Source organism: Macrosteles quadrilineatus, unplaced genomic scaffold (genome assembly GCF_028750875.1).
Source record: "Macrosteles quadrilineatus isolate MER2022 unplaced genomic scaffold, UCM_ALF_1.0 Scaffold_3__2_contigs__length_128488019, whole genome shotgun sequence".
Classification (NCBI taxonomy): Eukaryota; Metazoa; Arthropoda; class Insecta; order Hemiptera; family Cicadellidae; genus Macrosteles; species Macrosteles quadrilineatus.
In genome coordinates, this window is record NW_026542596.1 from 8,646,911 (window position 1) to 8,661,192 (window position 14,282).

Here is a 14,282-nt window from a genome sequence, read left to right on the forward strand (position 1 = left end):
ACAACCATACATGTAGGTATAGTTCAACATAAATGACTTAAAAATACAGCTTACATTTGCTCCTGCATGATATTCAAGTTTGCCCACTGCTGAACTCTATATTCTATGTTACCACCGGAGCATTTTTTCATCGTTAGTGCAATAAACAGGTAGAGATTGTTCCCAGATAGGAGACAGTATATCATTGATTGAGGGTAAGAATGCTGTCTTAGTCAGGTTTAGTGTAAAACCCTAAACAGTAGATGGTTTGAGTGGAAGTTGAAAAGAATTGTGGATATATTTCAATAAAACAATGTTGAACGAAGTATTGTTAGCACCAGACTTTGATAATTATTTGACTTTTACAATTGTTTGGTAATGGCAGCCTATGTTTACTAAAACAATTTCGTGAACCTGAACCTGCATTGATTTTATGGAGGCAAAAATCTTTTTTTATGGTTGGGATTACAAAATCTTTGACGCTAAAAGCATACAACCTAGCAATTATTTTGCAAATAAAAATTTTAGAGCTTAAGAAAACAAATAATTTATTATATTGAAGCGTGTTTGTACGCTAAAAGGTTACGGTAAAAGTAAAAAAAAACTGTAAATTTAAAATTCTTATGTTATTTCAAAAAAGTGTTTGTTAGTGTTATATTTACATTGTGGACTTTAGTCTGTTGTTTAAGAAAGCTGTCTTTTATTTACAAAATGTTGTAAACGTTTTGTAGAGTTTAGCTTATTGTACTTTTTGAAGTAGATTTTTGCCTGACTTAGAAAAATCTTTTTTTTCTTATATGACACCAAAACTAAGTACAGTAATTGATTGATTTGCTACAGTCCAATAAATCTTTTGGATATATTCACTTTAAATGTAAGTAGCGTTTTAGATGTAAATATACTTTTAATTAAGTATACTTTTTACAGTTACAATATTTTAAATTTGCATCAGCGCCTCTGTTATACCATACTAGGTTGTCTAGGAAATTTAAACCCCTTCCCTAACTGATAGAAAATAATTTTAATAAACCAAGTTAAATTAAGTTTTTTTATGAACGATGGATATGTAGCTTTTCATATAGAATATCTAAAGAGCCACAACATTCTCTTTCGTTGAAAAACACAGGTAATTATTTCTTACATAAAGTTCATTATTAAATAAACTAACTTCCTTGGTGGCAGCAATTTGACAAAGGATATGTTGTAAATTGCTTTCCGTTTGGATTGCTTAAAGTGTGGATACCCGATTTGGTTTAAGATAGTGCGGTATTGATCATGGAGCTTACCTAGATATATGGTGGGATTTGTTCTGTCCGACAAGAAATCTCAGAGGATATTGCGATATTTCTTCATACAAAATATGAAGTGTAATTTTCATAATTTTATAGAAATTGTTATTTGTAAAAAAAAACATGTAGGGATAAAAATCAATGCTATATTAATTTTGTTAAGTGACACGGGCCCAAATTATTTAACGAATTGAAACTTTTATTCAAGTAATCAAATTAGTATTTCTTGATTGAGTCTGTTATTTGCAGAACTAAGCTCTTTGAAGATTCCCTGTCTTCTAATGAGGTGTTCACGACAAATAATCCGTTTCTTTGACTAATAAAACCTCTTTTGATGATTTTCAATTCAAAGTAATTTATTTCAAAGAACTAATTATTTTAACATGTAAAAACGTAAATTTGTTAAAATATAAAGTAATACGAAATAGAAAAACTAATATATTATCTAAATATCTGTATACGGTAGTTGTTCTAGTAAAGTGAACTACCCAATCTGAATTTGCATTGATGTTTCTGTCCACGATTTTATAGGTGGTAAAATTAGGTTACAAATAATAGATTTCTTTGAATAAATTAATGAAGTATAAATTACTTTTGTAATTTCCCACACACATTTTTTACACTTCCGACCACCATAATTTTATTTCCGTCGGGTAAATAGTATTTTGTTTAACAATTTTTATCCTCGAGCAAAGTTTAGAGCCTTCTCCTCTGTATCTTGAAAATAAAGCAATACAGTTCTAGATTTTATCACTTCGATACCAGGCAAAATATAAGTTATATTTTCAAACCATTAATAACACGTTTGACGAATTCACGTACATTCAATGATTCAAGGCCATTTATGTGGCCAATATTGTATAAATGACTAATGTGGAACAATGCATACGATGTAATGTATAAGCTATACCACAAACTGTGTTAGAGGTTGGAAGGATAATGACACGATAACAGGCAAAGTTTGTCACCAAGTAATCCACTCCTGTAAACCAAGAGATTATTAACACAGTGTTTGGAAGTTTCGTGAGTATGAGTTAAGGATACGGTAAATAGCTTTCTAATAGCTTTCTAGTTAATTGCTGTAGCAGAAAGCAATTATTTTTTAACAATTTTGAGTTAAAAAACATATCGAATTTTAGTAAAGAGAGGAATGTTTTAGGAAACCAATAAAATAAGGTTTCCATGTTCTGAGAGGCGTATCCATGTTTGTCATTATGATCAGTAGACTTGGATCCAAACAGAAAAATTAATGTCATTAATTTTGTCATGTATTTGTCATTAGCATTATTTGTTTAAAGGTTTTGTAAAGAAACGATTATTATTAATTGGTCTTGAATAAATAAATAGATAAAAAGGCCTTTATTTACAAGCGAGTTTCATGTATACACGATTTTCAAACTTACTCAAGTCAAAAACATAATCCAAACTAGTCTAATATTTAAACATATAATATACAAAGAACTACTATGAAAAAATTACAAAATGTACATTTTACATTTTTTTTCTTTATTGCACCCCTGAATGTAAGTCTTGATGGAGTCCTTTACACAACTCTGGGCCGAAAAAATAAAATGACTTTCTTCCAACCTCAATCCTCACGAAGCCTGTGGTTCGAACGAGTACTATGCAGACAGATATCCTTCCTGTCATCAAGAGTGATTTCATTAGAACATTTACTCAATTCCTGCATCAGAATATGTGGTCCAGTATGCTTGACAACACACTTGTCAACATTCAATCCAAGCCCATTCATGACAGACCATTGAAAAATGCTGTCCAAATTAGCATTGATGAGCAGAATTGCTTCTGAAGTCATGTCTGGCCTGTACGACAAGTGAAGTTGCCAGTCGTCAGCATACAAGTGTACTGTACAAAATTCCACACTTATGGGCAGGTCAAACGTGTACAGCACAGGGCCTAAACAACTAAATTGAGGAACACACATTGAGGTTTGCAAAGCGGATCTGACGTCTCACTCGCAATTTTGGTAACCTGCAGTCAGGATTCCAAATTTGACCGACTGGTCCTAATATGATCATCCTTGTCTCAATACAATATAATGCAACTTTAAGTTATTTACTTCATGATATTAATTGCAAATGATATGCGGGTAACTGGTGGAGTTTGAAATATACAGCCCAGATCAACTGTAGACATGTAAATTGTTATAAATGATTATTTTCTAAATATATAATTGTATATTAAACATTTTATTATTTAAAGAAGACACAAGATTCTCCAAACTGACAATAATTTCTCTACATTATATACATGTATAATATACTAATAATATAATAATCTACTAGACACTTAAGATCGACTAAAAATACGTTCACAATAACAACGCCCAAGGTTTTACAGTATATGTATGAAATACTATTGAAAATGTCTTATGTTGTCTGTTTTCAATTAAAAGGTCACTAAAAACGCTATAAAGAACTTGGTCAGTAAAGTTATTCTTATTAACAAATGAAAAGATCTAACTTTGGTGCCAGTATGTTTTTAATTTGAATTATTATGTAAATTGATTTAAATTTAGCATTCGAGTATTTTAAAATTCAATCTTACGGTGTAATAGACTGCTAAGATGAGATTTCTATGCTTCCTATCAGTACACTGATCTAAAATAACCAAGAACATCATCAGAAGGGTGTTATAATCCTAAAAGCCGATTACATTGACCCCGTGTTGAGAATAAACTTTCCTCCGCTACAAGACTCTACATGCTGCTTTCTAAATTTGTCCAAATTAAAATATAATGGAAGTTTTCATTAAGTCTTTCTGTAACCTAATATTTGTGTAGACTACAAAAAGGGTATATGCAACACATTAAACACAGTAGTGCCTATAATAATTTGTTTTAGTAATTTATGAACGGTAAGTTAAACAGGGAAGTATTTTAGCAAAAATACTTCCCTATTGTTTGACATTGAGTCCAATCGTCCGTGTCTTTTGATGTTCCATAACAATCCAACCGTAAGTAACACACAGTGTATTGGGCCGTTTATCTTTATAAGTGACCATTCAGCCAAATATTGTCATTCCCGTATATGTTTTACTGATAGTTCATAATATTACTTTGTTGTACTTTGTTACAAGGCCAGGCCACTTCAAATTGTAATTATTATTTAGTAAATCTATTAAGTGATCACATATTTTATGATTTTGAAACCATATACAAAATCCTTTTTGGTTTAAACGATTCCGGATAAATCCCTGGATTTAATATGATAATTTCAATATTAAAATAAACAGTGTTCTTATATGTCGTCCTTAACTGTAAATAGCGATTGATCGATGGAGTAGAACAGGTTAACATACAGGGTGTTTTTTTTTAAAACTTGCATCTTTATTTATGTAAAAACCGCAATAGATAGAAATATGCAGTTTGCGGGAATCATCTATTGACGTAGGGGGCCCAATTGTTTTGAATTCAACGTTACATTCACATTCCATCCCTTTCCCCCCCTGCCACCAACTTATTTTTTTAAAAAGCAAGGTACCCCTTGTGACATATCAAATGAAAGAGCATGAAAAAGTAAAATGTTTATTGAAAAAAAATTTTTAATTGGCTAATAAGTTTGTGATTTACTCCCCCCACTCCCCGAAACTGATTTTTTTTAATAGCAAGGTACCCCTTGTGACATATCAAATGAAAGAGCATGAAAAAAGAAAATGTTTAGTAAACAAATTGAAAATCGGCTCATGAATTTGTGAGATAATCCCCCCCCCCACTTTCCCCCTACCGATAACTTTTTTTATAATAGCAAGGTACCCCTTGTGACATATCAAATGAAAAATGAATTTCACCAAACATTTTCTTTTTTAATGCTCTTTCATTTGACATGTCACAAGGAATACCTTGCTATTTAAAAAAAAGTAATGGGTAGGGAGAAAGGGGGGGGGGATTATCTCACAAATTCATAAGCCGATTTTCAATTTTTTTCACCAAACATTTTCTTTTTTCATACTCTTTCATTTGATATGTCACAAGGGGTACCTTGCTTTAAAAAAAAAATTAAGTTTTGGGCAGGGGGGAGAGGAGGGGAATGTGAATGTAACGTTGAACTCAAAACAATTGGGCCCCCTACCTCAATAGATGATTCCCGCAAAGTGCATATTTCTATCTATTGCGGTTTTTACATAAACAAAGATGCAAGTTAAAAAAAAAAAAACACCCTGTATATAGTAAGGTATAGTTTATAGCGGACAAGTATGCTCAAAATGTTCAACCACCAGAAGATTTTATGTTAGCATGGCAATACATCCGTAGCACAGCGTAAACTAGTAGCCTTGCTAATTAGTACTATTGTAATGCTGACGTGTTAAAAGAGTGATTAGAAATACATTTTTGAGATACACAATACATCCAGGAGGATAATTGCAGTTGGTTTGGTAATTTGGAGAAACAACTATAAAAAACTATTTCTCTTCACGTTATATAGCTTCTATCATAAGTTTCACATATCTATACATGATTATAACGATTATAGAATTTTTGTATCAACCGTTAAGTATAAAGTAGCATACGTGTAATGTATTGACCGACGAGACAGCCTGTTGGCTAGGCAGCATCGCTGTGTTGTGTGTAATGTTTGGCCGTATTACCCTATAAACCGATTATTCGATGCATGCACTTCACCAACCACTTGGTATAGAGCCAACAACGGACAAGTACAGCCATTAGTCTGGCTATTAATGACGTCACACTCAATGGTCATTAGCAGGGGTATGATGACTTGGAATAACTTGTGGGTGCTTGAAGAATGACTGCCTAATATCAGCTGTTTATACGAGCACTGTTGGAAATACATAAGTAAAATATTTTATGTGTATACTTAATGGGTACACATTTGATCAAGAATGATTAAAACGATATGTTATTGAATGATATACACCGTGTCCCAAAAAAAACTGAACAATTTTATTTACTTATAAAATGTTTATTAACAATCACACGATAACCTAATTACATTTTAACTGACACAAATATTCCTAAGTTTTGTTTGATATCATATGTGTTAGTGAATTTCAACATGGTTGCCATTGTTGGCAGAAAGATAGTCAATACGGCTGTCCAATTCAGCCCACACTCTATGGCGCATTTCGTCAGTAATGTTGCTGCATTTATTCTTTGCCTCAATTCTCGGACATCGGAAACTTCTGTCTTATCCTACTAATATTATAAATGAGAAAGTTTGGATGTATGGATGTATGGATATATGTTTGTGACAAGTGAACGCGAAAAATACTGGTCGGATTGGGCTGAAATTTGGCATGATGATAGCTCACATTCCCGATTAACATATAGGCATATTCTTATTTAAAAAATCCATCGGGCTCCGCCCCAGTGGCTCTGGAGTTTCCCATGTTAATCTTATGAGAAATGGAATTATTGAATCTTAACAGCTGTTTCAATTAAACAAGTTGGTTCTGTTCTATGATGTTCAATAGCATTAAAGTTACAAGGATTACCAACAGGGTGCAGCACTATTATTTCTTTTACATTTATGACAACAGCTAATTTGCAACCAAAAGGTGAGTGAGCGTAGCGAACGAACTTCAACCTGGAGGCGAGTTAGCGTAGCGAACGAGCTAACCTGAAGGCAAGTGAGCGCAGCGAACGAGCTCCAACCTAAAGGTGAGTGAGCGTAGCGAACAAACTTCAACCAGGACGTGATTGAGCCATGCGAACGAGATAATCTTGAAAATTAAGAAGTTAAACGGGGTAAAGCCCGCGGGTTACTGCTAGTAAACTTATAATTTTGACAAATTTGAAATTTAACTCACATGCTGCACAGCGAATAGACTTTCGAGGGTCGTGAAGAAATAATTGTTGCACGGTTTCAATCAATTTATTTTGGATTTTCGGCCTACCTTTACCTTTTAAATGTTGTAAGCTTCCAGTTAACATAAATTTGTCATACCAGGCTCGAATGCTGTTCCGTGATGGAGGACGTCGACCATAGCGTCTTCTAAATGTTCTTTGCACTGCAATATCTGACTTACTTTGAATGTATCACTCAACGCATTGCGCTTTCTCTCGTGCGTTCACGGTGCCTGCTTAATGACAGGGCAATATTTTTAAATTTCAAGTTTCAAGCGACAACAATGAATCAGCTGATAGTTACAATTGATATTGAACAAAACTTCATGAGCTCAGTTATCATATGACCACCTTCAAAGTAGACTAGATATGCCTGGACGTATTATATAACAATTTAAAATTGTTCAGTTTTTTTTGGGACACGGTGTATTTTCCAACAAACAAAACAGTATATAACACAATTACAAAATATATTATAACACAATATTACCAATTATAAATTAATGAAATTACCTAACACTTTTTGTTCATGATATCATTGTTTATTGGGATGTTTTCAAACCGAAACTGAGTTTATAAAATTGTTAAAAACACGGATTCTTTGCTCCGTACTAATTTTAATGTAGGTTTGAAAATATTATTAAATACATTGGTTTAATTTACTTTTGTTTAACAGCTAAACGTGTGGTAAAAAGTACTGATACAGTAATAAGTATCTGATCATTAAAATAAACTATTCCAAATACAATTGTGTGGATCATGCGTCAATGACGGAAGCTATTTAACACATTAAAGGTCGATTCACACACATCAGTTACGGAACGTCACAGTCCAGTCACTTCAGGCACGTTACAGTTAACAAAAATATTCTTTAATGGATTTTCTATTGAGCTATCTACACTCAGCCGTTGCAGTTCCATCAGTGGCTGTGTCGGCGTCCGTCAGTCAATTTCAGATTTCTTTCCACCGATATTTTTGGATATTTCGGACGCCTGACGGACCTGTTTTAGGTTAGAAAATAGTGTTATTGTTGTTTAAATGATTGTGTTTATATTATGAGTACTGTTTGTAACAATTAACAAGATGGACAATGAAAATTTGATAGAATATAGGTTTATAATTTAAAAGTTTTGTATGTAAATTTTAGAGACGGAAGACTGACTGAAACCAACTGACGGACAGTTGAATGAGAAATTGCGGATGCAACTAAGACTGAGCTGAAACTGGACTGTAACGGAACTGTGACTGAACTGATATGTGTGAATCGACCTTAACGATGGTATTTACAAAAGAACTATCGATAGAACTTTATAATTCAAAGATCCATTTTTCAGTCAAATGGCAGATTGTTTTTATTTTAATAATCTGTGCTCTTAAAACATCGTTCTATTATACGTATAAAAGGAAAAGTTTATTTGTGTAGTGATACCATCATAAAATAGCAGACAATAAAATGAGTTTGAACGTAAATGTGTAACTGAGTTACATAACTCCCTTGTGCCTAGACCCAATCAAATATCTATATTTCCCCTGACTGCCACAGTGGTGCACGTGTAGTGCACTATGGATGTGAATGGCTAACCACAGCTAAATCAGAATACTGTCGATAGCCACAGATTGTGTTGTTGTAGTTTGCTGATTGGAGCTGGAGTCTAAACTCAACAACAATCATACCATGAAAGTACAAATGGGATTTTAAATTTATAACGCAAAATCCAAGTTGAAACTATATTTTTAAACAATTTATTTAATACAGTTTTTATAACAGTTTCTTTAAACACTATGGCTCATTCTTTCGTAGTTTATCGTTAGACTTATGTACTTTATTCTAATAAAACATACGGTTCGATAAATTTGTAATAACAACTTTGACTCAGTTTTTATAGTTTTTTTACTTTTTATTTTAATTAATTTAATTTCAATTTAATTGGTTATAGTATTGATTACGAACTAAACGTTATATATATTCTGTTATAGTTAAACTTCTCAATATAGCAAAATTACAGTTTTTTTAGTTTATTAATCTGACTGACTCCGCTTCCTAATAAAATATATGTAAAATAGCAATTGTATTGTTATACATTTTTACCTCAAAAAAAGAAGAAATATTAGATGCTAATACTATCCATTCCAATTGAGAATAACTTCCTTGGAGAAGATAAATCCTGCTAAAACAATAGACTATTAAGATTCAAGCAAATAATCTAAATCATACGACCATTGCTAATGATTAAGGGCAGTAATGATAATGGAAATATCATATGACTATTGCACTGGAATACAAGGGAATATATAAAAATAAAAGACAATATCACCAACCTGAACACCTGTCACCTGTAATCTGCCACCTGTCTCAAAACTAGAAACCCTTATAATAAATTACATCAATCGGAAATGCAGTTTTGTGTGTTAAACTATATACCCTAAGGTGTGGAGCCAGCTAAACGAAAAATGGTTAGTATAGCAGACGCAGAAAACATTCTATGAGTCAAAGAACTTCCCTCACTAAAGCCACATGATTCTTGCAGGGTCCCAAATGTTTATGAATTTACACGTAAAAGGATACTTTATTTTATCGTCGATGTTTCCGACAGTCACAAACGACCATTAATCGCATAAAGAGGGTGAAACAACAATCACTTTAACCCTCTCGGTAATAAATACAAATGATCAACCACAGGATGAATGTGAATGACACGTGATGTGTGTGGGACGTTGGTTTATTTGTTTTTAACTTAGTTTGTCATCGAGCTCATAAGGATGTAAACAAATATATATATAGAGGGTAAAGTCCCCTTTCAAGTTATGCCACTATATGTATTAGTTATACACTTTTAGTGCTTGCAAAATTAAAAAAAGATTGGTTGAACTTTTTTTAAGAACTTTTAAAGGCTTTTAATTTATACAAAAGAGAAGATTTGTCAGTTGAATGGACTATAAATAATATCCATATCCCATTTCTAGGTTTGAATTATCAGTCCAGTCACCATGACATTAGTAAACTTTCAATGTCCAACTCATATTCGCATATACAGGGTGTTTTTTACGCAATCCAAATTATACGTACCATAAGATACTGTTTAACGAACAAAAAGATCACACTTTGCTATCGCTGCATTCTTGATTTCATTGACAATCACCTGATATGAATTTTTTGCATAGTTTTTATCAAAGATATTTTGTTTTATTGAGAATTTATTCTTAATAAGTCTTAACTTGGCGATTTTGCAAGCTGTTTTAAGCAAGTATAAACCCAATATTGTGTGTCATTTACACAATAAATTATCAAAATCACATTAAACCTCATAGATAACTTGAAAGATTAATAATAGCAGATCGGCATTGAAGTAAAGAAACAGGGACCACATCATACGCTGGTTATGTTGTTAAAAGGTGTTTCAATTTGTAATTATTTGGGTTGCGTAAAATCACAGCATATATAATGGGCTCTTTTGTATTTCTGAGGGAAATATTAAGAACTAAAATGCCTAAAATGGTGTTGTTGGTTATGAAATGACCAACAAATTATGAAATAACAGCTGGTCATTATTTCAAAATTATGGAAAAACAGATGTGACCGTTATGTTTACCCAAACCTAATACAAATTGTTCTTGAATTAAACCAATTGTATATGAACCAAATAATGCACATGCATAGAGTCGTTTTCATAAATATTTCTAAAATCTATATTATCAAAACGTCAGTATTGAATCGAATTAAATCTAATTGAAAAATTTAACAATTATTATAGTTAAAATGTGTTGCTGAAATATTAATGGTGATAAGCATGCTTGTATTTTAATCCTAATATGGGGTGCTTAGCTGTATTGTTAGCTGTATTGTATACATGTACAAAAATAATTAAAATATTGTCGTCATTTTTGTGTATTAAAAAATTGAGCAAACTATATCTAATTCTATAAAAATATAAATATCAATAAAACTAATAAGTATGCTTTGTTCGTAGGTCTAACGGATGACTCATTTACGATTGATTCTATATAAACTTTCATAACATTCAATTTATCAATTACTGTGGTTGAAGTTTGTGTTTTAATACATTTGGAATTTGTGTAGTATAAAATAATGAATTTGATAAGAAAATTGATTGTTGCCCTACAATACATCGCACCCAAATTGAATTGAAATTCGAGACGCGTACTCACATGAACGTTCGTGTGTTTGTTTTATTACATCAAAGTACTATTTTGTTTAATGAAACTATAGTTGCCATAGAGACAGTTTTCTACCTGGCAACACTCGTGATATGAGCTCTGTGTCTTTTGGTCTTGTAGCTTCTACAAAAAAAAACTATACAATTTAACTATATTGAATATCATGACTTAGAAAGTGTGTACATAAAACACAATATAAAAATATTTGATATAAATATATTTACCTATGAAAAAGACTGACGCAGAAAGTATTATAATGTCTTAATATTGTAATGTATACTTTCAAGAACAATAGTATACTAGTACTTACTTACTTACTTACTTACTGCTGGGGCGCTACAAATCGCAGTCGATTCTTCGCCTCGTAGATCAGCCTCTTCCACGCTTCTCTGTCCGCTGCCATCTCCACTGTCCCTCCACACTGACTCACATCTCTCTTAACTTGGTCATACCATCTCATTTTTGTTCTACCCAGTGGACGCTTTCCAGTTGGTACAGCAGAACATACTTCCTTCAGTCTTGTTCCTTCTTCCCTTCGCAATACAATCTGTGCAGTACAATCTGTGAATAGCACATGACATAGCCAACCTAATCTTTTTGCCTTTATCAAAGCTATTATATCAGGGTCCTGGTATAACGCTCGTAGCTCTCTGTTTTTTCTAATCCGCCATTCTCCTTCTTCGTTTACTGGGCCGAATATTTTTCTTAGGACCTTGTTTTCAAAAACAATCAAGCGTCCTTCATTTCTCTTGGATAGGACCCATGTCTCGCTTCCATACAATAATATAGTATAGTAGTACTAGGTTGAGATAATGTCACGAAGAAAATCAATTTGGTCCACTCAGTTTACCAACACCCTGGGCCTGGTGGGGATAGAACGATCAGTCATAGGGTCACGTGACAGCTGCTTATAACCTTGGAGGAGGGTAGAGACTGGTATAACTCGTTGAGAATTGAAACCTTACAGTTTCAAACATACATCGTTGGATGATACAATCACATTTCCCTTGAAATAGAGCCCTAACAATGAGTTGTAGTGGCTTCGATTTTTCATTTTATTCAGTGTCCGCAATATATACATATAAAAGACAGAATAGCCGCGAAAAATACGTTTTCATTAGATCCAGGAAGATATATTTTCGGGAATTAATGAGTATAGTGACTGAAGGAAATCCTGGCAATATTTTTTAGTAATACTTTAGCAGCACTCTTCTGTAGCAAAGCTACAGATTTGACTTTAATAACTGAAATTTAGTGTCTATTTATTTTGTGGTTATCAATTCCGAAGGGGTTTGTTAAAGTTTTTTTTTTAGGTAAAGGTCAATTTTCAAGTAAAGGTCAAGAAGTCTAATGGCAAATCGAGCCATATCTTTTGGAATCGGAGAATCGACCATCAGATTTGGAAATGATGAATGTGAGGGCTCTGCCACCCAGACAATTTGGTTACTTTATAATACTGATTGCCCAAATCCCTTACTTAGGCCTACTTATTATCAAAAAGTATTATTTTAAACCTAAGATTTAAAGGCATTTACTTTATAATACTTTTGATTGCCCAAATCCCTTACTTAGGCCTACTTATTATCAAAAAGTATTATTTTAAACCTAAGATTTAAAGTCATTTTTACCATAGTAGACCTGTTATGTCATATTTGCAACACATTAAAAATTATCTCAGTTTTCTGAGTAACCGCGAAAATTAAAAACGTATTCCGTTTGGGGAAATAATACAAAAATATGAGGATAGTAAATAGGTATTGTTTCAATCAAACAAATATTTTAATTTAACTTCCTTTTTGGTATTGAAAAGGTGAAATTGACTCACTGTTCTGCCTGTTTGAAGTGGAAACCTGGATAAGCAATCGAATGTAATAAAATACTACACAACTACTCATGAATAACAGCTTTGGGATTAAAATACAATATCGAGAAACTATTTGTTGCAATGCTTTTTCATTGGGTTCATCGTATGGATTTAATCTCCATGTTCCATTTATTGCAATTCAAATGCAATATTGCTGCAAAGTTCTATTGGCCGGACAGTTTCCAAGTTGATTTTTAACTCATGTTTTCATATGAACGAACGGTTGACCCGTCCTACGTACGGGAATCGAGTGGTCAGTTAAAACGGTATATAATTCGGCGAACGGCTAGTTACACGTATAAAGAAATATTTTTCTGGTAATTTTAATGTGGAAAATTGACTTGTAAACAAATTTCACTTAACCAAATATTTTTCCATCCGATTATAGACCTATACGATGTAAATTTTAAATCAGATAGTTTTACAATAAAACAGCAATTTTTTGACGTGAAAAACCCTGATATTTGCGGCCGATTTGCACACACTGTACAATAGAGAGAGTATAGTACATCGAGAAGTGTGTAGTCAACGGTACAACCTTCCATCGCATAAACTATCACTATAGACTAACCAACACAATTACTTACTTACTTCAAATTACTCATTACTTACTTAAGGGAGTATATAATATCTATACTAACACTTGCCATACCTCACCTCCTCGGCCATACTGAAACCTTAAGAGGTTTCTGCCCTCTTATTCCCTTATATCACCTGCCTCTGCTATAATTCAGATCCTTCGCAAGGGCAATTATACCTAAATCTCTATTAGTGATCGTAGCTGTTCTTTCAAATTTCACCATCATGTCTTTGCATGTTTTATGTGCCTATTTATCATTGTTATGTGTCTTTGTATAGCTTCCTTGTTGTTATATATTTATATGCTGTTATTTATATTTTGATACTCCATCCATTGTTGTTAAATATTACCATGTTAAATTAATCTGTTTCAAAATCACTTCTATATTTGCATAAGTACCTGGTTAAACTTTCACCTCATTGTTCTTGTTGATTCTTGTTATGTTTGTTATTGCTATTCTTGTTATTATTGTATAGAGCTATTTTTTCCAATCATTTTATTATTGTTATTGTTATTATATTTTTATGCAAAACAGTGTAATCTGCCAATGTATATTATTGTTAAATG

At 32.6% G+C, this 14,282-nt stretch overlaps 1 protein-coding gene across 1 annotated transcript in view; it reads right to left on the minus strand.

Moving 5' to 3' along the window:
- Positions 1-13,804, minus strand: part of LOC128988540 (uncharacterized) — a 71,865-nt gene extending 58,061 nt beyond the window's left edge. The window contains exons 1-2 of the mRNA XM_054409915.1: positions 13,793-13,804; positions 11,598-11,818 (exon numbers count right to left, since the gene is read on the minus strand). Coding sequence (XP_054265890.1) covers positions 11,598-11,818; positions 13,793-13,804 — 233 coding nt within the window. The remainder of the gene's footprint in view (positions 1-11,597; positions 11,819-13,792) is intronic.
- Between the last annotated feature and the right edge of the window lie 478 nt (positions 13,805-14,282).